We start from the raw sequence: 25,343 nt of genomic DNA on the forward strand, positions 1-25,343 counted from the left end.
ACACTTAGTGTTTTCTGAAGTCTTGACAACCGTCGGAGCTCCGCAAGGAAACATCCGCATTAAGAAACCTTTGGACTCGTGATGGCCAGCTGAACTAGCCGACAGGAACCAAGCCTGCTGATCTTTGAACACAACGCGTACAAGCAGGAAGCGGTGGCAACAGTTTGCTTTCATGCTGTGTGAGGAAGACGTGATCCTGACGAAGGAATAATGCTGAAGGAACAAGTCTAACAGGTAAACAAAGTCAATGATGGTGGTGTAATTTAAAGAAACAAATCTTAAAGATTCAATTTTGGGAAGTTTGACTTTCTCTAATACTGCCTCTTTTAACATAATTAAACTTAAGTATTCTAGTAGATTTTTGGACATTATCCAGTTATGTAAGATTGAGATTATAAATTGTCCTGATTTTTTTTTTTTAATAAAACTACATTTTATTCAATCATACCACCATTATTGAGATACGGATTTTTACTCGAGTAAAGCTTTTGCTGTACGTGTTTTAATTTTCCTAAATATTTAAACGCAGATGTTATTCTAATATACAGTATTAACAAAATTCGTTCTTTCGTAATACATGACACACTGAACGATACTAAATCATGTGTTCCTTTCTAGGTTCGTCGTAGGAGTGCTGTTTATCGAGCCCCAGTGAAGCACAGTAAAGATAAGATCGAAAATGTTGGGAAACTCTCGTCCTTTTACTTACTCACCTCGGTCAGTGTCATTCTTATGAAAGATTATTTTTTTTATTTTAAAGCAAGGAGCACCAACCTTTATGAAGCAGAGGAATGCTTTTATTTATTGATTGGTACAAAAGGCAAACAGTTGGGTATGCTTTTCTGAGATATATATTCATGGTATTACAATCATGTTACTGTTCTGTTACTACTTCATTATTTAGCCAAAATATAATCATTGAAAAATGACACAGGGCGATAGCATACATAATTGATCCAGGAATTCTAAAAACACACAGACTTATCTTACATACACTATGTAAATGCACTGATCACGTTAATTCCTAAACAGATACCACAAACTTAAAACACTTTCTATACATTTTTCAATTTTCAAACTTCTTACACTATCTCAACGAACAATAGCTGTTGAGCAATTGTATTTTCATAACTTTTCCACTAGCTACCCAGATATTCTCAGGAGGCTATCCAATAGTATTTGGTGGCTGGAGGCAGCATTTCTGTGAGGGCTTATTCAAAACATGCATTTATGAGAACTGATCGAAATTTTCCTTCTTACTTTTTTCTTTATCGCTATAGAAACAAGATTGTGAACGTTGTGCGAGCTGTTCTGTGCTTTTCCACATTTGTTATGAAAAATCTGACAGCTGATTTTTATGATGTGTTCATCTTGTGGTATATTCATCACTTTGGTAAGCAGAGCTGTGGGGCAGGAATGATCACTGTATTTCAATGCCTTGATTAAATTCTGCTGCCACTTTTGCTAGCACAATAACTTATTTTTGCTAACACAGAGCATGTCAACATTTAGTATTTGCTTCCCACTATTGTTTAGGAAATTATTTGGTGGGAGCAAGGGTGCTACCTGTTTTAAATTCAGTCAAGTCATCTTTATTTGTAAAGCTCTCAATTGCAATCGATAAAATAGTATTCTCTGTACCCCCAAAATTGTTTCAGGGGTTTTCCGTCAGAAAAGCTCCTCCCGCAGTCCAGGTGGGCCTTCCAGCAAGATGATTCCAGGAAATCTTCACCTCAGAGCTCCCAGAGAAGCATGTCCAAACTGAATGCCAAATCAATATACAGTATGCTGACACATCACATGATAACATATTTGAGATATGCTTTGTCTTGTCCAGTAAAGTCGGCACAGAACAATGTTTCTCAACTGGTTAGCCAAGGCACACTAGTGTGCTGCAAAAAATTGTCCAATTTACTGTAATTGGTGACAACAAACTGATAAGTACTTGCCCAAAGCGTGCTGCTCTTGAGTATTGGTGCTGTCTTCCAACCATCACTTAGGACTAATCCTGCCTTATGTAGAAATATATATAAATACCAACAAATATCCATCCACCCATTTTCTGCACCGTTTATCCACACCAGGGTTGCGGGGACACTGGGGGCCCATCCCAGCTGACTTTGGGCAGAGGGCAGGGGACATCCTGAACTGCTTGCCAGCCAATCGCAGGGCACACAGAGACACGCTCACTCTTACCTAGGGACAATTTGGACCCGCCAATCAACATTCCATGCATGGTTTTGGATTGTGGGAGTGCACAGAAAAAGCCGTGGAGGCACATGGAGAACATGGAATTTACCCCCGGGACCTCAGAACTGTCAGGTGGACCTACCTACTAATACATGCCGTATAAATAAATTAATCATGTAATAACTAAATACATAATATAAATGCAATTTATTAATTTACGCTTTTTTTTTTTAACTAATTTTGTCATTTATTTTGTTGTGTATTTTTTCTCAACAGAATTGTTTTCAAATATGGAGCCCCAGCTTTTCTCCTATTTGCTGATCCGTGATGAACGAATAGACTCATAGGTGAAAAGCTCAGCCAGTTTGACCCGTCCCCCCCCTTATTTGAATAATATTTGGTTGTGACAAAATGAATACTGAAATTAGTAAATGACAAATGAAAAGATGCAAAGTATGTGAATCCATGGGATTTATGCCATAAATTTAGGTATAACACGATTTATATATGTAGTTATTTATTTATATGGCACATGTTTGCAAGAATTTATAAATGGATTCATTTTTACATATAGGATTGGTCTCACATAGATCACAAGTGTATCCTTTCTTCCATCCAATAGGAAGAAGCAGAATGTCATTTAAAAGAATATTTATCCGATGAGGGCTCATTAATAAATAAATAAATAAAAAATATTGACGGATAATACTTTTATTGAGTATAATTTTCCTGCATTAAAATTAGAATAATGTTTATTGTCTTTGATAACATTGTTAACAAGATTAAAAGAGAAACCCAAACAAGTTAAATTAAATATATAATTACTAGGCCATAATTTACCCTAATTATTTCCTTGTGCTAGCTCTCGAGGACCAGTTGCAACCAGAATTATACCTATTGAAATAAGATAACAAAAGCATAACGTCAACTACACGATAGTCTGCCATGACAATTTAAATGTTTTCATCCGGCCATCTTTTTACTGCTAAATGAGGTTAGTGTGGGAGCAGCCTCAGCAGGGTGCCCCTCCATCCCCAGCCACTTTGTCCAGCTCATCCCAGACTATCTCAAGATGTCCTGGCTGGTCCCCAGGGCCTCTTGGTGATCATACATGCCCGGAGCATCTCCCAAGGGAGGCATCCTTATCAGTTTTATGAGCCAACAAAAGTCTCCTCTTATTACAGAGAAACAGTGGCACTACATTGTGCACCTTTCAGATGACCAAGCTTTTTAAAATATCTCTAATGGAGAGGCCAGACGATATGCGGGGGAAACTCATTTTGTCTGACGCTACCCGAAATCTATAATTTTCTACTTTCTTTGAAAAAGTGTGCCTTGGCTGACAAAAGCTCGAGAAACAACGCTATACTACACAGTACTTTACATCGGCACAACTTCTCACGTCTTGTTTTTGCATCTAGTGCAGAGAAAAGAGTACTCGGAGGTGCTGAACCGGGAGTCCGACACCCTAAATGTCAAAGTGGAGGTAAAGCCAACACCATGTGTGCTGCGTGAGTGAAGTTATGGGCTCTGCCCCAAGTCAGCATTTCTGCTTGCGATCGCATGTAGCACCTGCTAACCTGCGAGCTGGACGGGCAGCATCTGGCCTCTGCCGACGACTGCGTGTTAAAGCTCAAGAGGCTCAATGCCAAAGGTCGCCTGTGGCCGCAGGAGATGATCATGGAGGCCCAAGGAGGCTACCTTCTTCTGCTTGACACAGAGAGCAAAGTCTGTACTATCTACTGTGTATTCTGGACTATAAAGTGCACCTATAAACTCAAATTTGGTCGGAAATTTTAACCCTGTGCTCCTTGTATACCACAGAAAACGGACGATGGATAATACTGGTGCTGCATCCAGTAATTATTGTATTGCATTTTTGCGCAATGATTGATCAATTGATATACTACGCTGACCTGAACTGGCATGTCATGAATTGCAACAGGAATCGAACCGAGTGGTGGCAGTGAGAGCATCGTCAACCAATCTGTAAACCACCAGTGAAAAAGGTGACATACTTGTCAAATAAGGCATTAGAGCTTATCTCTTTATCGAACTATTTTTACTCACGGTCGTAAAAACACTGGTTTGCATATTGCATTCTGATAGGTTAAACAGTCTCTCCACTTCTCCCCCAGCAGATGTTAGAGAATGGAAAACAAAATGTTTTTTCAACAAAATCCAATACAGGTTCCTTTATGTATGTATACAAATCAAACCGCAACGTTATTGCCACACAAGGGAGGCAGTGGAGGGGTGTTTAACCTTTGAGAATACAGAACAAAATGCACTATGCAAATTACTGTGTCTGGCACCGTGAGTATTAATAGTGTGATAATGAGATGCACTTTAATGCTTTCTCATTTGTCACTTGTACCTCTGGTGGTTTAGTGCTAAAGTGTTAGTGCTCTCACAGCCACCACAGGGTATGATTTACATTTCATGCAATATTTTGCAATTTTGGTCTGTGACACTTAACGACTGATCATGTACAACGAGCCGAATGGTTCAACACAAATGCATACAGTATCTTTCAATTACCGTACTGTAGTCACAGTTTCATGTGCCTTATAGTTCCGGTGCGCCTCGTGTATGATAAATATTTGACGAAAGACCATGAAGGTGCACCTTATATTCTAGTGCACCTAATATTGCGGGAAAAAACTGTAGTAATGACCTGCATTTTCCATAGATTTGCAATAATATTCAGAGCGTGTCTCTTAATAAAGGCAGAGTTTGAGGCTGTCCCTCTAGTCAACATCCAGCATACCAAAGCCGTGTTGGACAGCTGCGCTTATGACTCCTTGCTGTTGGTGGTCGCCAGGGAACGCAGCAAAACCTTTCCACAGGTTTTTATTTTCCAGTGTGAGGAGGCCGGGGTGAGTTCTTGTCCCACCCTGTCATATCATCAGTCCAAGCAGGACCACCCGTTAAGTAAAACAAAAGAAAATCACATTGAAATAAAATCCACTTTGGCAGATCATTTGACCAATTTGAAGTATTATTTTTCTTATTTTGGTAGAAATAAATGAGAAAAATATTTGATTCCAGTCTATAAGTTTACAGTTAAAAAGACACTAAAAGAATAAGAAAGACAATTATCAACATTTTTTAACTGCAAGGAGAACAGGACAGGACTTTACAAGAACCCTCTCAATGCCAAAATCCAAAGCGCTTTATTTTTAAGTCTCTTAGGTTACAGAAAGCAGATCTACCCTAAAGGGTGTGAAAAATCAAAGAAAAGTAACATTACTAGCCGACAGTGACAATGATGTAATGTAAACAGTGCATATTGGTCAAAATAACGAAAACACATTCTATGCAATCTCCTGTGCAGGTGTCCAATGCCAAAAACAGAATGAACTTATCCACTGTTATTTCAAAGGATTTTTTTTTACGCTAAACTCAAACGAACAACAATGCTTAAAATTAGCAGTTTTTTATCTCTGCCAATGGGGTGAAAATGTATTTCTTGTGCAGGATGTAAACAGATTAAAAGAGGGGTTAAAGTTGAGTTATCTGACATCTTGGCAAAATTCTTTTAACACATCAGATCCAAGAATAGAATGGAATTTCTGACGGAAATTACTTTCTTAGTACCTACAAAAAAATAAATGATTTTGTAGCTTTTTTAGAAACCCCCTTAATGATCACTAAGACTCAGATGATAATATTTTATATACATTGAAATTAAAGTGAGACATAAAACGGACATAAATGTGACACAATATTTCAGAACTAGAGCAACACTCGTTTGTGGTGGTGTGATAGCTTAGGGCTACTTTGCTAATTTAGGACCTGACTGACGTTAATAAATATAAATTTACAATTTCGCCTGAAATTTCAAAGGCGTATGTTTTGTTTGTGTCCCCGAGCTGCACATCAGCAAATCACGGAAAGGGGAAAAAAACACAAAAATTAAACATAGCTTTTGACATGGCCTCCGCAAATGCAAACTTTCTACGTGCAGGCCACTTTGAGTTCTAATTTCATGATCATTTAATGAGCACACCCAAATCCATATTGTTTTTTTTTTTTTTGTAACAACAGGCTGACCTTCTCAAGAGTGACCTAGATACGTTTCTCCAAAGGGGAAGAGGCCCCTTGGAACCGCGTCGAGAGCCCCCAGTCATAAGGTAGGATAACCCCAAAACGGAGAACAAACTCAAGTTTTTTTAAATATTTTTATTTTTATATCTACATTGTAAGTAACGTTATTTTAACTGTGTTTTGCTTTCCAGGAGTAACCTAGAGAATGTAATGGGCCCTCAAGCTCCTGGCAGCTTCCAAAGACCTGCGCCTCAAGAAAGGAACTCACCACTACCACCGGAGCGGAATATTCAGCCTTGGGATGAAAGAGAACCTGGTAATCTTTTGCAGTTATCCTAGTATTAATAAACCAGTTGTACCTTGCGCACAATATCAAGAGTGTGGATTACTTAGAGCAGTGACTCTTAACCTTTTTCACAGTGATGTACCTCCTTTTGATTGAAAAAAAAAAAAAAAACTTGTGAAAGGTTGTGCAAAAAACTAAAATGTGCAGTTTGTCCTTTGTACTTTGCGGCACTCGTTTTCGGTTGTACTACACAATACAGCGACATCTAGTGATCAAATATTTCACAGTGTACCTTCAAGATTTTGGTTTAAACGCCAAATGGAAAAAATACAAATGAACAAATATCCATGCAAGTGTTACATTATATAAGTATTCTTCGTGTAAATCCTGCAGAGTGTGAAAATTCCCCGTAAATACGCTTCATGCTTGTCTCAGTATACTTAATAATCATTTTGACTTATATATTTTGTTTTCAATTGCAAGACATTCCTCCTCCACCCCGCTATTACGCCCCAAAAGAGGATCCCAGGTACCAGCATGAGCTCGACGGACCCCCCATTTTTGTGGACGTTGTCGGACTGACAGATGTTGAGAGGAACACGGTCAGAACTGCCAAGAGATGCAAGCACTGTTGTGCATGACACTTGACATCAGGAGTAGGCAAAGTACGGCCCGCAGGCCACATGCGGCCCCGTAAGGCGTTTTCATCCGTCCCGCCAAATGAAAATAGTCAAAATGTAATGACAGTATGTGTATATATATATATATATATATATATATATATAGTACTAATAAATTGTTTCCCTTTGTGTGTCTACAAAAATACTACTACAGAAGTACAAAAAAATATTATAGAATTACTACTAAAGATAATATCAAATGTAAAACAGGGACCAAATATATTGATTTTTTTCTCAAAAGAAAAACATACTGTAGAAGTATAATACAAAAAAATTACAAAAAGAAAACTGCAGAAATATTACAATAGGAATACTTCAAATACAAAACTAGAGTAATATTAGAAAAATACTACTATGGAAAAATACAGAAATACTACTAAAGCACCACTTCAGGGATACTACATAAACACTACAAAAATACTACGACAGGAATATGACAAAAATACTACAAACTTTTAAAAAAATATTACAATCGAAATACTACAAAAAATCCACAATGGAAACACCACATAAATACTACTGCAGAAATATAAAATAAGTAATTCATACCTGTCAACCTGTAACCACAAACCTGTCTTTTTTTCATTTTCTCATTTTATACCTCCTTTTTTTCTTAACTTCTTTATACAACATAATAATTCGTAATATAATGCATCAAAGCAAGTGAGCCGTTTGAGCTCTCTTTAATGAGTTGAGCCGAAAAAGACGGTTCTGTAAAAAGAGACCGACTTCCTTTCACTACACAACTCGAACTCGTTTGACTTGATTGATTTGCCGTTTCGTGATAGTCGGTGTATACCGGATGGTACCCATAATTGACAAATTTGCCTTTTTCCGTACAGATTTTCTTGTACGTCGTACACGTCTTAAAATGCATAATAAACGTACTTTGTACAGCAAGAACGTACAGGTTGACAGGTATGGTAATTCTACAAAAAATCTACAGAAATACTACAAAAGTACTAAAACTGGGCATCCACAGTAATGCTACAAAACTAAATATCCAATTAGTGTTTAAAAAAGTTACCCAATATATTATTTTCCTTTAGTTGTGAGTATTTCAAAATCAATTTGAGGAAACAAATCTATTTAAAAACAAACATAAATTAACATTATATGTCTGCATGTATATTTATTCATAAAGAAAAAAATAGATAGGGTCTCCAGAATCGGCCCTTGGCCCAATTTTTACCCCAATGTGGCCTGTTACGTACAGGTTTAAGGGTTGTTCATTAAGAACACAGTGGCCACCAAGACCCATGAGGAGTTTAACCACTATTGACCATATGCTCTTACTCTTCAAGCATTTCAACCTCCCTGTCTTGTTTTCTCAGGAGATATTAAACCATGTTTTGAGTGACCTGGAGATATTCATGGACAAGGTCCTCGCTGCGACGGCAGTGGCAACAATGCCGCAGGCGGATGAAAGCAAAAAAAAAGGCCGCTCTGGCAAAAAGAATCCCAAAGGCTCAGGTAAACTTTTGAGCCAAGCGCAGGACAGACTGGGTTTTCAAGTAACTCATTGTTATTCTTGATTACAGTTGCACGCCTCCCCCCTCCACAGGAATTTATTTCATCTCTGCAGAAAATAAAGTATGGATTCAATCTTTTGGTGAGTAAATTTGGCACTGCACCGGAGAGTGCCGTAAGGAATTTCTAGGACTGCAAAATTGCACTGTTCCAACAGGGACAGCTGGATGGCTTGCTGGTCAACACCAGTGCTTCTGACTACATTCACTTCTTCTTTAGCAGTTTAGCAACTGTGAGTATTTAAATCCATCCATCCAATCCTCAATTGTTGTAATAATGAAATATACAGACGCTATCCTATTTACGAACGAGATAGGTTCAGGACGATCGTTTGTCAGTTTAATTTGTTTGTAAGTTGCTTCAGTGCTATATTTTGTATGTTTAAGGTTTTTATTAGTGTGTTTAAGACTTATATAATTAAATTGTATTGTTTTGAAACTGAAAAATATTAATAAAATAATAAGCTCTATAACGTTACAAAGCAGGCTGAATGATAAAGCATAGTACTGAAAAAAAAAAAATTAGGCGTTGACATTCTGTGGTCTGTGAAGCACTTTGAGACTCCTTGTGATTAAGGGTGTCACAAATAAACATGACTTGACTATAAAGATAAAGATGAATAAAGTTAAGTTTAACTTACTGTTGCGAGGGTTAGGCAACTGTCTCCTCCGTGGTAAAAAGTAGACGAAAAAAAAAGCAATTCAAGCATTTTCCCAATCGCATCAAGCTTTCTTATTCCACTTTCATTTCAAAAGAAATGACTCGCCTCTTCTTTAAGCTTTTCACCAACCATATCAAATGGATTCACGAGATATTAAACAATAAAAATGTCAACGTTCTTAGTGTGCTAGAGATACAGTGCAGTGTGTATACATACAAACCAGAAAGTAGAAGCCGGATTTCTTCTTCGGGATGGACGCTGGATGACCTCTCACAGCGCCACGCGGCAGAAAGAAGCACTACTGTCTTCTATTCGGATAAATGTGCACACAGTACAAAATCTAACTTACAGTAATGACCGGATATTTTTCGACATCTCGAAAAAAAGTGTTCATATCTGTGTTTATGGTTGGCCGAATTGTATGTCTGTATTGTCACAATTGCATGACTTCTTTATTTATAACCTTTTATATCATTTCAGTCATCTACAATTCCTTCACTTATTTGATCATAATTATAAGCCTTGATCATTATTCATTCAAGTCTAATTACCGTATTTTCCGCACTATAGGGCGCACCGGGTTATAGGGCGCACCCCCAAAAAATAGTTTTTGGTCCTATATCTTCCATAGATAAGGCGCACCGGATTATAAGGCGCTACAATGGGAACGTCGACAAAACAGTCAGATGATTCAGTCCAACTGATTACCCCCTTAACATTCCCAAAGCTTGCAAAGAAGCAAATACGTGTCGTAGACACGTGCGGATGCGGTGTCCGTACGATGTCACTCAAATGCATCATTTCAAATATCATTCGGAAGGTTAAAGTCTTGGGATTCAAGAAACCCCAAACATTTCTAAGTTTCTATTTTCTTTTTCGCTCGCATCTTTACTGTGCATATGACAATAAACACTTGGAATTGAGTTTAATTCACTCAACTCATCACAGCAACATCAAGATCATTCTAAAACAAGATACCGGGAAAATATAAAGCCGCATAACTCACCTAAGTTCTCACGTTCAATAATGATACGCAATCGTGGTCTTCTTACAACCGTGAGTGAAGTAAATCCAGGAGAGTAAATTATTTGCAGATACAGACTAATAAAACATGTTTCTTTATGGTGTACTTTAGCAAGCTTGCTACGCCATTGCTAAACTCGGCCAATTGCAAGATTTGTTTTGGTCATCTAGCCTATTGGAGGCTCTGAATAATTTCAGCCAATAGCGATCAATTTAACTGATGATTGACACATCTTTTTCGGCCAATTGCAGGGTTTGGTTTGGCCATCTATCCAATCCGAGGCTCCGAATAACTTCAGCCAATAGTGATCGATTCAAATGATGATTGACACATTGGTTAGCCAATGAAACGCCGGTATATAAATCCCAGCATACACCGCGGACTTGCTACGCCATTGTTAAACTCGGCCGATTGGAGGGTTTGTTTTGGGCATCTAGCCAATCCGAGGCTCCGAATAACTTCAGCCAATAGTGATCGATTCAAATGTTGATTCACACATTGGTTAGCCAATGAAACGCCGGTATATAAATCCCAGCATACACCGCGGACTTGCTACGCCATTGTTAAACTCGGCCGATTGGAGGGTTTGTTTTGGGCATCTAGCCAATCCGATGCTCCGAATAACTTCAGCCAATAGTGATCGATTCAAATGATAATTGACACATTGGTTAGCCAATGAAACGCCGGTATATAAATCCCAGCATACACCGCGGACGACTTCGCGCTCGGGGGAGAATCTAGTCGGCGGCTGTTGAGTAAGTTGCGAGACCTTGCGAATTTAATATTGAGCCATATATAAGGCGCACTGTGTTATAAGGCGCATGGTCAGCTTTTGAAAAAAATTAAGACTTTTAGGTGCGCCTTATAGTGCGGAAAATACGGTATTTACTTCCTGAGATATGTGTCAATATTTGGGTGGTTAATAAATTATTTGACCGATTAAACTGAAGGGCGAGTTCTCCTTTTGAACTCATTTTGCCTTTTTTGGAGCAACACATTTATATTTTTAGAACATTACATCAGGGAAACAGAATGAAAAACATTTTCAGTCTAATTATGTAAAGGATTGGCCACGTAGCAATTTGATGTGATTTTCTTGTCACCATATTTTGATAGTTAACATATCTTGATTAACACACAGTCCCAGGTTTATTGATTTTTTTTTTTAAAAAAACAATCCACTTAAGAAACTTGAACACCAAATAAAAAAGACAACAAAACAAAACAGAACATATCAAAATAGAGTCTAAGCTTATAACTAACAGAAGAAAAAGCACCGTGTGGGAATCTTGGGGTAGAAAGTCTGTAGCAGGAATGCAAGTACGCATTAATAGATATTAATACACTTGGCTTTAAACGAACATGCCGAGGAAGAAAAATCATCCCTTTACACCAGGGGTCTCCAACGTAGTGTCTGCGGGCACCAAGGTGTACCCCCTACAGACAGCTGTGGTGCCTGCGGACCTGTTCTGAAAATAGCTCACAGGTGCTGGGTCATTGTGATTTTCTAGTAAGATGATTTTTTTTGTAGTTTACTTGTATGTCTTCAACCCTACTTTCAGCAATTAACCTGGTAATAACATAGTAACGACATAGCAATAACATGATAAGTTGTTATTTTACAAATAAATATCAAGGGGGCTGCCCTTTCCTCTAATTCAGGGGTGTCAAACTCATTTTAACTCGGGGGCCACACAATAGGACAAACATTTTGTCGGGGGCCGGACTAGTAGATTAAAGAGAAAGAAAAAGAGAGATTAAGAAATAAGAGAAAGAGGGAGGGAAAAGGAGTGAGGGCAGGGCAAAGAAAAAAGAGAGAGAGAGGGAAAGAGCATGAGAAACAAAAGATAAAAAGTCGTGAGAGAGGGGGAAAAGAAAGGGAGAGGAAGAAAGAAATCCAAACAGAAATAGAAAGACAGAAGGAGAGAAAAGACAAAAGAAAGCGCGAAGGGTATGAAGAGAGAAAGAGAAAAGAGAGGACGGAAAAAAAGAAGTTAGAGCAAAAGAGGTTAAAAGACACAGAGCGAGAATGATACAAAGTGCAACAAAGGAAGAGAAAAAAGAGACACGGAGAGTGAAAGAGACAGAGAGAAAGAGAAAGAGAGAGAGAGAGAGAGAGACAGAGAGAGAGACACAGAGAGAGAAATAAATACAGACACAGAGAGTGAAAGAGACAGAGACAGGGTGGGAGAAAAGGGGTGGGGACAAGAGAGAGAGAGCGAGAGAGAGAGGGAGAGAGAGAGAAAAATAATACAAGTAAAATGTCTTTGTGAGAGGCAAGTTGACATATTTCAACCTGCAGCTTGTTTTTCTCTTGCGCTTCTCTGAGTGTTGTCTCGCGGGCCAGATTCAATCCCTTAGCGGGCCTGATCTGGCCCGCGGGCCGCCTGATTGACACCCGTGCTCTAATTAGTCACAATAAGACCTTTGCTCTACACCGTCTGTCCATCCATCCATCTTCCTCTTGCATTCCCCTCAGATTCTGCCTCACTACCAAGCCCATCTGCCCCATACTGTAATATCCCCCATGCTGACGGAGGCATCCCTGAGGCTACTCAGACAGGTGGTCAGCCTGGAGGAGGACCAGCTCTGGAGGTCTTTGGGAGACAGTTGGAACATCCCCAGGTAGCAACACCAGTGGGAGTCAAAGACAAATAAGAGGCTAAAGTAGTGCTAGGATAACTGTTTTGCTTTGGTGGGGAAGAATAACCTTGCAATGAAAAAACGAGAGATTTTGATTTAAGTTACCAAAGAAAGAAATCGGCTAAATCAAGTCAAAAATAACTATTTTGGTTAAAAATGCACTGATACACAACTGGAAACAATTTGATACACTATTCTACTCCTAAACAGCCCTTTCCAATAGAATGATCAGATTTTTTCGTGTTGTTTTTACAACTGATCCTTATTTTTGTTGTACTGTGATTCCTCGCTTATTGGCGCTACATACTTTGCATCTCCAGTGCATCGCTGGTTAAAAAATATTCATTTAAGATATTTTTTTAGAATTCAAGCCTTTCTGCCTTGATGCCCGATCACTGAGCATTTTTTTTCCTGCCTAAAATAAACTGTACTGGGTGACGGTAAACCAATATCCCCGGTTGCCTACTGCTGCAAGTGGGGACCAACAGAGCGCGTTTTTGTCGGGCTTGGCGCTTCTTTTTTCCATTCTGTACACCAAAAAGTGAACTGCACTCATGCAGCCATGACACATTACCCCTATACCCATATTCCTGCTAGAGGGGATTGGCACTTTTGTCAGGAGGTGTGCTGTTTTGACCTGCCTAAAATCAAATGCCTGGTTGTGGCTGTGGTCTAATTCCTCAATCCCATATTCCTGTGAGAGGGCCCGGCAGAAAGAGTGATATCACACGGGTGGCCACCAACCCACTTTTATTCCAGGATGAAAATGCGGAATGTAAGAAAAGGACTGCTTCAAGTACAGTCCAAAGGCCTAACCCAAAGCCTGAAAAAGATGAAAAAGGAAGAGTTTATTGGAGTGCATTTAAGAATTTCACATACTTGCATGCGCAACAAAAGGAGCTGCAATGTTGATTTTAGCCAAAAGATGGCTTCAGCAAGTAGGATATTTTGAAATTTCAGACACCACTTTCAAAATTATTTTTAAAAAAAGACCCTCTTATATGAGGTAAATGAAAAAAAAAAACTAAATCTTTCGGTCATTGTGAATGCAAAACAACCAAAATAGTTTGGTTGAATTAGTCCAAGACATGGCTGAGTCTCCTTTTGACCCAAATTGGGTTATTTTTTTACCCAAATTGGGTTATTTTTGACCCAACTATTTTTAAAGTGAACCATTTTTCCTTTCATGCTCCCTGTGGGTGGAATAGTTTTTTCATACTTAGGAAAAATTATAGGACACGCCCTGTTGCAAAGTGTGGATTGTTGACATTGGAGGGAAAACTAATCCCTTGTCATTGTTCGCGTGACATGTTTAAAGTCTTATTGCCCTTCCCAGGTGAAGGATTTGCCGCTATAGAAACATGATAACAAACAAAAGGCCATGAGTTTTTCCAATTCAAATAATAAAAACAACAGTTTTTTTAAATGATACAGTAATTATGCTCCTATTCTTTTGCCGATGCTCTGTTTGCTCTTTAAAACCAGTGGTTCTCTAATAGTGATTGTTGGGCTGGGCAATTTTAAGGGAATCTCAGAGAGTATTTGAGGTCATAAATAACTTAAAAAGAAAAAAAGTTACGAATGTTATTACAGTCGTATGAGTACCGTACGACCGCCATGGGCGGTGCTTCAAGCACTGATTGTTAACTTTGCATATGTGCAGTTAAGAAATGCCTACCGAATTAGTCATTTGTATCACTTGTGATCATTAGGACAATTGCAGCCTGTGGGTAGATTGTTGAAGGCCCCCATTTTAATATGTTAGTTTAGCACCACATAGCGGTAGAATAGAATTCATTCACATAAAAATATTTATCAAAAAAAATTGCAAAAAAAAGTATTGACTTTTTTTTTTTTCGTTTTTCCTTGCCCTCATGTAGGTTTTAGATCAGGGGATGTCACAATAAGTCTGTAGTCTGCAATGGTCTGTGGTCTTGGCAGCCCTTTGAGACTCCTTGTGATTAAGGGCTATACAAATAAACATGCCTTGAATTTGATTTGGCTTGTATTTAAGGGCATAGTGCATCTTGTTTAGCGCCTCCTAGTGGTAATAAAACTTCATTCATTCAAAATCATCATAAAATAATAAGCAAAATACATGAACTAGAATTAGAATAGAATGTACTTTTATTGTCATTCTTTGTAACCATGCACCCAGAACGAAATGTCGATACACCTGACCCGTACAGTTAAACAGTAGCGAGCCGATGCAGCCGCAGCCAAAAAGGCCGCCGCCATTTTAGACCAAACTGCTGTGTTGGGAGTCATTAGGTGACCAAACCCCCCAATTCCAACCCTTAATGCCGAGCGCCAAGCACCAATGTTGTAAGTCTTGGCCGAGGCTTGAACCAGCAGCGACCTCCCAGTCTCGGAGCGGGCGCCCTACCATCTACGTCATCCCACATGCCTGGAAGATTTCCCGAACCTCAAAGGTTTAACACTGGTATTCATTTTACATAAAAATTCCCTCACCCAGAGGGAGCAGATATAAGTGTCTGCTATCTTGCCATGCTACGGTTACCCCCCCAAAAAAAGATTCGCTAAAGACTGAGCAAAAAAATTATGCGAACCATCGCGGTAGTATTTTGTATTCCTCCTTGCGCCTTCTAGCAGTCGTTTCTGGTGGCATGAAACAACTCAGCGAAATATAGTGGTCAAATAATACACAATGTCACTGTAATGCAAGTGCAGCTCATGCACACTATGGATCCAGTTATTACTGATTGAGTGGATTATTCTCTGTATTAATTTCCAATATTTTCTTATTTTAGATCTTGTTTTGTGTAGCAAAAAAAGCTATTTGAAAACTGTGTTGTTTTTATCAAAGCTTGGTGAAAAATGATTTGGCCCAACCTTGCCCAGGCCCTAACTTCGGCGGCTCCCTGGGTAAATAGAGTTTGAGACCCCTGATCTAAACCATCCCATCCTCCACGTAGATCTCGGTGGCCAGATGATGACATCCCACCTTATATACCAGAGTTCTATGATGGCTGGAGGCCACCACCCCTCTCACAAAGGTCCACCCAAACGGACTTTCAGAACGGTCGAGTGAGCAGGAGCAGCAGCCATCGCTCAACTGCTAAGGAAGGTCGTGACCAAATGCGGGTCATTTATGACTTCATGGCCCGCAACAACAGGGAGCTCACTGTAATGAAGGGCCAAGTGGTGGAGGTGAGATGATGTCAACTGGAGACTGTTAATATCATACATTGGAAATGGTTTATTCCTTTCAAAAGGTGGTTCAAAAGTCCAAGCAGTGGTGGCTTGTGCAAAACAATCGTGGAGAAGAAGGCTACGTTCCTCAAAATGTTCTGGAACCCATGAGTAGCGGCCTGCCTTTGGAAGAAATGGTAAGTATCTCACTGTCCTCCAAATAACGACATTGAGAGAAAAAAAACTATTAGCAATTACATTTCTTCTCTCTTTGGAACCGGGTGGCTTATACAATGCCCCCAATTTATGGATCAAGTAAGGCGTGAGACACACATAAAGTGCGGAGAGCTCCACTAAACTAAATGATATATCACTTAATTATGTCTAATACTTTAGAGTAAGCACGTACCTTATGCAACTGGAGCATGTCACGAGCATTCATAGGTCCAAAAAGGTAGAGAATAACAGATCTATATAATCCACTCTAATAGTATTCTCCCATTTAAAAAAACATTCAGTAAAGCTAGTCGAATACATGCCTGTTGAAATACACCACACATTGGCTCTCCTTGGATATGCCAACTACACAACCAAACATCAACCTTATGTAGCTTATATTACCAATTGGAGAGAAAATTGAATATATTCAAACCTTGAACCTGTGTATTATTGTGATTATTACTATCACAACCTAAAACGATTTGATCAGGTTATGGGTACATGGCAAAATATGTATTTACAAGGAGATACAACACTGCAAAAAGGTTGAGAATCACTTCTTTCAGTAATCCACTGTTGGCATTGTCCTATTAAACACAAATGGTTGAAAAAAAGAAAGAATATTGTAGGTGATGGAAAACATCCTGGGTGCAAATGGAACACAACAAATTGACCTCCTATGGTTGTTTCAACTACACAACCTAATGGTGTTAATGCAGTTTACAATATTATTGAGAAAGGTTCATTTTAAGTTGTTTAAACCTGGAAGTTTGTGTATTGTTGTGATTAATATTACTGTATTGGCAGCCCAACAAAATTTGAGCAAGTTATGGGTACATGGCAAAAACATGCTTGATAGGAGATGCATCACTGTAAAAAGGCTTAAAAACATGTCCGTTCCAAATGGAACCACACAAAATGACTCCCAGTGGATGTTCTAGCTCCTAAAGGAAACTTCAACCTAGTATTTTTAAAAACACAGCTTACATTACTGTTTGGGAAGAAAAGTTATCGGATGTTATGAAAACCTTGAATTCTGTGTCCTGTCTTAGAAAATATCTTGTTACGACAGGGAGGCCCACAGCTTCCAGAACTCCTTATGTACATTTATTTCCCTTAACAACTATAAAGGAATGTTGTTTTTAGTGTTTTTAAAAATACTTCCTGGTGGTTTAATTCGCCTTCACAACTCTTGACCCAGCGCCCGCGTCGCGGCCCCCCGAACCTGGACATGGTCTCCTCACCTGCAGAGGTGCGAACGTGGCTACAATACAAAGGCTTCTCCAAAATGTGAGTGGCATGATCCAAAGGGAAGGCTTTCGGGTTTACACGCATGTGACAATGTAACAATTTGTGCGGCGCAGTACCGTGGCCAGTCTCGGGGTGCTGACGGGTCGAATGCTGCTGCAAATGGGCAAAGATGAGATGAGGACCGTGTGTCCAGAGGAAGGAGCCAAAGTCTTCTTCTACCTTCAGGCCATCAAATCAGCTATAGCAGTAAGCATCAAATGTATATGGCGATGGTAGATGTTCCCCTTTCCTCCTCCAATTCCTTTTTTTTCATTGCAGCTTGCCAGTGAACCATCAGGCCCTTATGATGACCGCTACTGATGACCAGTCACGTTTCCGTTCCAGATTTACTGATCGGCAATGAGTTTGTCTTATCCTTTACACTTTCCATATTGAATTAATCTTGAATGAACAATTTTTTTGTGTAATATCTTATCTATAAATAACATAAGCAATTGATCTTAAACACTGGTATCACAGCATATTGCCTGAATCATTGGCCTGAGAACATTTTCAGAAACATGAGTCCATAAAGTAGAAGCCAACTGAGAAGATGAACTTTTATGTGCTGAATCGGATGTTGACAGTGCTTTTCACCATTCCATAATAGTATCCTCTTTTTGATACTCCACATTTCAACATTTTGGAGGACTATGAAGAGCTTTACTGAAGACTTCACTATTTCTTGTTGCCCCATTTGGCCATTTTGTTGTTGACGGGCGTCTTCATGAATCTGCTGGACTTCATGTAGCTCGCAATTTTTTCCAACGCCTGCAAAGGTGACAAAATTAATTAATTAATACTGTGATTCAAATAGAGAAAACAATAGAAAACTCTTTGTTTCACCTCAAAACGATCCAGGAGGCCTTTGAGGTTTGGGAAATCATCCAAGCATGTGGGATGAAACATCCTATGTTGATCCAACAACTCATACATGATGAAGTCCACAAAAGTAATCTGGGGGAGGCGAGAAATTGTCATTTTCACCATTGCCACTCCAGTCATAATCACTTTCTGTCCATCAGACAAACCAAATACCTTGTCACCAGCGAACCAATTTCGCTCTCCCAGGAAATTGGAGAACTGCTTTAGTACACCCGGCAGTGCTTCCAGGTACCCCGGCTTCTTTTTGTCCTGTGATAGAAATAGAGAAGAATTTGAGCCGTGGGTATGGGATTTAAGGAAGAAGAAAACTCACAAAGTCCGTGTAACACAAGATCACAAATCCGTTCCGAAAATCCATGGCCTGGTTCTCCAGGATGTCAACCCGGATCTTCTCATCCTCAGTCTCCCCACCTAAAATCAAAAATGATATGACCTAACTAAATCCTCACAATGCGAGAGCACTTTTTGTCACTAAAATGTTTATTTTTGTTATTAATAAAGGAGTTGGCAAGTTTAAGGATGACCCAACCAATGTAGAACATGTTTGACTTAAAAAGTGTAAAATTTCACTTACACAAATTGTTCTTCCGAGCGATGTATCTCATGATGGCATTGCTCTGCACTATCTTCCTGTCTCCGTCCTCCAAGTAAGGTAGCTGTAATGAAAGGGAATATCCATGATTTAAAAAGTCTCTCTATTTATTCATGTTGTTTATTACCCACGTTGGGAAAGTCCATTCCAAGGGTGTGTTTCACATCAAACCAGCAGCTCTTGTCATAGTTGGGAGCTGCATGGGAAGAAGTTATGACAATGATCGATTTGAAAGCAACAGTATGAAGGATATTTGTTGTCATTACCTTCACCGCACGAATAGAACTTGTCCTCGTATTTTGTCCCGGTGTACTCTAGGAGCAGGCGGATAGGCTGGGCCAACTGGATAAAAATAAAACCACAAAGAGGGAATCATTTTCAGTTTACACGTGCCTTAGTAGCTTTTTCTATTTGACATTTTATATAGCACGACTGCAGAGATGGAATCTCTGCAAACTGGGTATTAAGATTAAGTCAAGACAGTGTTCACGGTGACCACCACCACACTTATACGTTACACAATGAGAACTGCATGCAAACATGCACCTACTACCTCATACTACAAATTTAAAATGAACGAAAATTCCAACAAATAAAATGTGTCAATTTTCTCCTTTGTACGAGACTTGAGTCTACAATATTGTTTGGATGATCAGGGTTCCTACAGCATAAGGCAAGTTAAATACAAGACTTTTTAAGTCTTTTATTGCCTATTTGAGATGAAATTTAAGACCAAGTCAACAAAAAAATATAATAATCTTGAACACAATACATCATGCCTTGGACACATTACCTAACACAGCTTTTAGCCATGGCAAAAAGTTTGTTGGACAGCCACTTCTCATTGAATTTACACTTTCCAGGCATGGTCCAAAGTAAACGTCTCTGTCCAAAGTTGCTATGTGTATCGTGGGTCGACCTAAGAAATGCGTCCGACTGAACCCACATTACGGTTTTGTTAGTTCTGTTATTGAGATCACGCCATGTTGCCAAGAAAGTAAATTGGTGAATTCTTGAAACAGACAAATCGATGAATGTTACCTAATTATTTGAGTTCCAACAAATATACACTTTATTAATGTGTTCACATTTTTAGGACCATACAAAAATTTAATTTAAGACATTTTAATGCCAATTAAGGACTTTTTTTTGGGAATAATGCCGTGACTTTTTCTCAAAAACTGCTCTGAACATTGACAAATGTAGGATCACCCAGAGTGACTCATTTAAAAATGTAGGTGTCATATTTGACCCCGATCTGTCCTTTCAAACACACGTAAAGAATATTACTAGAAGAGCTTTCTTCCATTTTCACAACATTGCTAAAATTTGTCCTATGCCGTCTGTCAGATGCGGAGATCATAATTCACACATTTGTTACTTCCCGTCTCGATTACTGTAATGCACTACTCTCCGGTCTCCCGAAGTCCAAAATCAAGAGCCTTCAGCTGGTACAAAATGCTGCAGCGAGGCTTTTAACTCAGACAAGAAAGTTTGATCACATTACCCCAAGTTTAGCTAACCTGCATTGGCTCCCTGCTAGCTTAAGATTTTATTTTAAGGTCCTGTTGGTAGTATATAAAATCATGGATGGACTTCCTCCCTCATATCTTTCAGATTTAATTTCCCCCTATGTTCCGGTCTGGAGCCTTCGCTCTGAAAATACTGGTCTATTAGTGATCCCAAGAGCCAAGAAGAGATCCGCAGGTTTGAGAGCGTTCTCCATCCGGGCCACGGTGCTGAGGAATGCTCTTCCCCCTGAGATCTGATCTGCAACCTCAGTGGAAAGGTTTAAATCTAAGCTTAAAACACACTTCTACTCCATAGCATATGAATAACCTATACTTTATGTTGACAATATCATACCTATCAACCTGTACGGTTTTGCTGTACAAAGTACGTTTTTATGCATTTTAAGACGAGTGCGACGTACAAGGAAATGTGTATGGAAAAAGGCAAATTTGTCAATGATGGGTACCAGTGTTCCCTCTAAGCTGCGCAATTGCGCACTGCTCGCACATTCTCGGCGCACAAGAAAATCTAGCCAGCGCACAAAAATGAGGGCTCAAAATTACTTATTAAGAAGCGACTAAAGTCAAAGTTACAGTGCATGAAGGTAAAAATACACGGGTTTCCCTGACGTTGTGTCCTAAATGCGGTATTTTGAAGTCGAACGAAGTTGGGTAAAGTTAGAGTATGTCGAGAACCGGCTCTTCAGGTTGTTTTTGCTTCTTTAATCCCAACATGACCAAATATTAAGTAAAATTATGCACAAAATGACTTAAAGGAAGGGGGGGAATAGAACAAAAAAGAAAAAAATACCAAAACAAAAAAGTAGTGAAAAGCTGAGAAAAAAAGAAACAAAAGGAAGAGAAAGGGGCACCATAGAGAGTATCCTGACCAGCTGTATCTCTGTGTGGTGTGGAGGCTGCAGCGCTACCGACTGGGGTAGTGTGAGGAGGGTAACGAGGACAGCAGAGAAAATAATCGGGACTACACTTCCCTCCATTCAGGACATTGGCCAGAAGCACTGCCTATCCCATGCTAAAAACATTACCGGGGACCCCTCTCACCCCCATCATGGACTGTTCACTCTGCTAGCCTCTGGGAAGAGGTACTGCAGTGTGCGGTGCAGGACCACCAGGCTCCGCAATAGTCTAGTCCCCCTGGCCATTAGACTGTTAAATGGTCAATCTAACATATAGTTAACTTAAATCTAAACGGCTGCTAATCTGACTTTTTGCACTACTGGCAGTTTTTTTTTTTTTTTTTTTTAATAGCTTGCCACTCCTTGCACATTGCTCTCTGCACTATTGTAATTACAGCGTTGTTACAGTGTTAATGTTACTGTGTACCTGACTTGTTAACCTGACTGCCCATTTTGCACATCTGGTTAGCTACTCTTCTTGCACTATCGGCACTATGTTAAAATACTATACGTAGCCAAAATACAATACAACATTATTTATATCTGTACATTCAAGGAAACTGTGGGGGTCAGATGCATCGACATTTCGTTCTGTATACACGTGTACTAGAATGACAATAAAGTAGATCTGAATCTGAAAAAAAGAAGGAAAAATTTAGAAAAAAGTCAGAAAGAAATGTAGGAAAAAAATAAATAGAGAACAAAAAGAAAAAAGTAACAGCTCGGAAAAAATAAACACAATGAGATTTTTTTAAAGGAATTAAAAAAAAGAAGTAGAAAAAACACTGAAATTAGAATAAAAAGTTTGTGTTGCATTCAAATAATTTCCAATTAAATCAAGTGAATCGTGTTGCCAACATTGTACTTCCACTAAAAAGTGTGATTAAGTACAGTTCTGTATCTTACAACCGACTAAATAAGCCCCCAAAAATGTTAATATTATGCGACAAAATATATCAGGAAATAAAAAGAAATGGATATCTTGGGAAAGAATTGTAAGAACAAACGACGTTTGTAGGCCGTACAACCTTTGCAATAGTACATAAGTCAATTCATTCAAAAGAGAAAAATAATTTTGCATTGCCGGAAACAGCAAAATGTAACTTGGTGTCAAGTTTTGGACATGTTTGATAATTAATTATCTTGCCACTCTTGGGATTATGGTTGCTCACTGTTGTTTCAAGCGTTGCTCACCGACTTTGGTGAACGCTCAGACCCGTGGAAAATTAGAGGGAACATTGATGGGCACCATCCGGTATACACCGACTATCAAACGGCAAATCAGGTCTAAGGAGTTCGCCGCGGAAGCCTCTATCTCGATATGGTTTTTTTTCGTTGCAAACGAAGCGAGCGGTTTGATGCTACTGTGCGCATGGGTCTGCCGCCTGGGGATTTCCCATCATGCATCATTCCGGGGAAAAAAAAATGGTGTACGATTATTTTGTATGGGAAAATAGGACAGTTGGTACGGGCATGGAGCCGTGGAGGTTGACAGGTATGTAATATGTGTATCACTTGCCCTCATGTAGGTTAATAGTCTGTTACAGTAGTTTGCATTAGTCTTTGATCCGTACAGCCCTTTGTGATTAAGGGCTATACAAATAAACATGACTTGAGAAGAATAATGAACTCAACGCATTTTAAGACTTCTCAAGGATTCGCGGGAACCCTGGATCTATTCAGCTATTGGCTGAAGTATGTCACGTGCTTTCTCCTGCCTCCTGGAGCTATTGGAGATCATGCAACTCACAAGTCTTCATGTGACCATTCGCAAAAAGGGGAGGCAGTATTCTTTGCAAAATGTTATGCAACTAAGTGCAAAAAGGCTCATTTTTCAAGCGACTTAAAGACAATTAACGACATTTGTCCAACCACTAAATAAAATCGAAATAACGTGTAACAAATGGACTGCACTTGCACCCGACGCCCGTGCGAGGTTACTTCCATTCAGGTGGAGCTAAAATACATAAACTATACACATCGAAGAGAGGATTATTAAGTGAAAGCTGCATGCTCGTGGTCGCTACGTAAGTTAAAGCTAGTTGTGGAGAACTCGTCTGCACAGTTTTCTTTTCAAAATGACTGACTCGTTCTTTCTGGCTCGCATGTTTCGTTGACTAAATAACAGCAATGGTTGTTCAACTCACCCCACGAATATCCCAGTAAACAAGTTTCATCCTTAAGTCAAATTTCCTTGCGAGTCGACTGCTGCTGTGAAGAGAACGAGGTGGCCGCCGAGCATAGACTGGTCGCTTGCTTTTCTACTGAAGTCCAGTCGAATAATTTGGGGGGGCGGAGAGAGTTACACAATGCTGGCATTATTTCAAGGATGTCTCGACATACGACGTTTCAAAGAATAAATGCAGTACAGTGTTCGATCAGATTATTTCTTTCCTTTTGTTCTACTTTTCTTACCCTCTTCTTTCTTATTTTTACATTCTTTTCTTCTTTCTTTTCTACATTCTTTTCTTCTTTCTTTTCTACTTTCTTCTTTCTTTTCTACTTTCCACTTTCATTCTTTTCTTCTTTCTTTTCTACTTTCTTTTTTTCTACTTCCTTTCTTTCTACATTCTTTTTTCTTTTCTACTTTCTTTCTATTTTCTTTTTTCTTTTATACTTTCTTTTTTTCGTTTCTCCTTTATTTCTCTGCCTTCTTTCTTTTCTTTTCTTTCCTTTTTTATACTTTCAACCTTTTTTTCCTCTGTACGTTTTTCTACTTTTTTTTCTTTTCTTCCTTTTTGACTTTCCTTTTTTCTTTTCTTTTTTATTCCTTTCTTTCTTTACAGGGATTTTTATACCTAGGAAATTTGTCTTTTCGTGCCTGTTATCACTGATCATGGAAATATTGCTTTATTTATCTGACCACGTTGGAATTAGAATTGTTTTTCACTTGAGTTTTTCAATGAGTTTCACTGGACTATATGCCCCGTTTTAAAAGTTGTCAAGATTCAATCAGCCTTTGGCTTGTAGCTTTTTATTCGGCCCCCTGTCCATCTGACTTTGACACCCCTGACTTCACGGATCCCTTAATCCACAAAGTTATCGGGCTACCGCTTCCTTAGTTTTGAAAACACTGGAGTGGGTGCATCTTACATTGAGACTATAGTGGCACCCGGGAAGATGCAAGCAGCAGCACCAGGAGTCTAGCCATTTCGTTTAAGTTGCTATTTTAGTTTCAGACACACAGCAAGGAAGCAATATCTAAACTGCTTAAGGAGCAACATCACCTAGCGGTCATGGCCAGGTGGCCGAGACCTCACAGCATGCGCTTCCTTTTTAAAGATGTGGGAGCTGATTCCATCAAAATGTCAAGGTTGGACTTTTCGAGGAAGTTTATTGGAAAGTGTCTGAAATTTGAAACTGAGGATTTAAATGCAGTTATAACCATGCCATTTAACAAAGGCTTTGATGTGAGTTTCACATCGGCGGCCCTTTTTGGCGAGTTTTGGGATCGCTTTTAGGGAGTGAGGCCCAAGTTTTCTGCTTTTACGGTGGAGAAGCTGACTGACAATGCTACCAAGATAGTCATTGTCAGAATGTTCAATGAAGCGGTGATTGCAGAGGAAATGAAATGAAATGAAATGATCTGCATTTATATAGCGCTTTTCAAGTCAATGACTTCCCAAAGCGCTTTACAATGTGCTCCACATTTCCCAATAGCGGCCTTGCAGCCATGTAAGGCGCTAACCTGCTTATTGGGGGTATTAGGGGT

General features: G+C 39.2%; 2 protein-coding genes across 3 annotated transcripts; one reads left to right on the top strand and one right to left on the bottom strand.

Annotated features, from left to right (window-relative positions):
* The first annotated feature begins 13 nt into the window (after window positions 1-13).
* eps8l3b (EPS8 signaling adaptor L3b) lies at window positions 14-19,753 on the top strand. Of its 2 annotated transcripts, XM_088331663.1 has the most exons (19): window positions 15-234; window positions 619-717; window positions 2,085-2,322; window positions 2,467-2,537; window positions 3,612-3,676; window positions 3,760-3,918; window positions 4,920-5,069; window positions 6,241-6,326; window positions 6,432-6,556; window positions 7,010-7,128; window positions 8,541-8,679; window positions 8,748-8,818; window positions 8,894-8,968; window positions 12,901-13,046; window positions 16,001-16,235; window positions 16,301-16,414; window positions 17,638-17,726; window positions 17,801-17,933; window positions 18,006-19,753. In XM_088331663.1, the coding sequence occupies exons 6-19, from the start codon at window positions 3,865-3,867 to the stop codon at window positions 18,045-18,047; spliced, it is 1,578 nt and encodes a 525-aa protein (XP_088187789.1). In that variant the 5' UTR covers window positions 15-234; window positions 619-717; window positions 2,085-2,322; window positions 2,467-2,537; window positions 3,612-3,676; window positions 3,760-3,864; the 3' UTR covers window positions 18,048-19,753. The 2 variants fall into 2 exon arrangements, with proteins under 2 accessions (XP_088187788.1, XP_088187789.1); XM_088331662.1 differs by lacking the exons at window positions 2,085-2,322; window positions 2,467-2,537 and adding an exon at window positions 1,659-1,783 and having other exon boundaries at window positions 14-234.
* Window positions 18,273-23,937, bottom strand: LOC148369584 (glutathione S-transferase Mu 3-like). Its single transcript, XM_088331664.1, has 8 exons — window positions 23,779-23,937; window positions 19,470-19,545; window positions 19,335-19,399; window positions 19,186-19,267; window positions 18,925-19,022; window positions 18,765-18,860; window positions 18,573-18,683; window positions 18,273-18,497 (listed from the first exon to the last, which is right to left on the bottom strand). Exons 1-8 carry the CDS (start codon window positions 23,806-23,808, stop codon window positions 18,405-18,407), a joined length of 651 nt encoding a protein of 216 aa, XP_088187790.1. The 5' UTR covers window positions 23,809-23,937; the 3' UTR covers window positions 18,273-18,404.
* Window positions 23,938-25,343: the final 1,406 nt, after the last annotated feature.

Source organism: Urocampus carinirostris, chromosome 3, assembly GCF_059441175.1.
Source record: "Urocampus carinirostris isolate Australia breed hairy pipefish chromosome 3, RoL_Ucar_1.0, whole genome shotgun sequence".
NCBI classification, from domain to species: Eukaryota; Metazoa; Chordata; class Actinopteri; order Syngnathiformes; family Syngnathidae; genus Urocampus; species Urocampus carinirostris.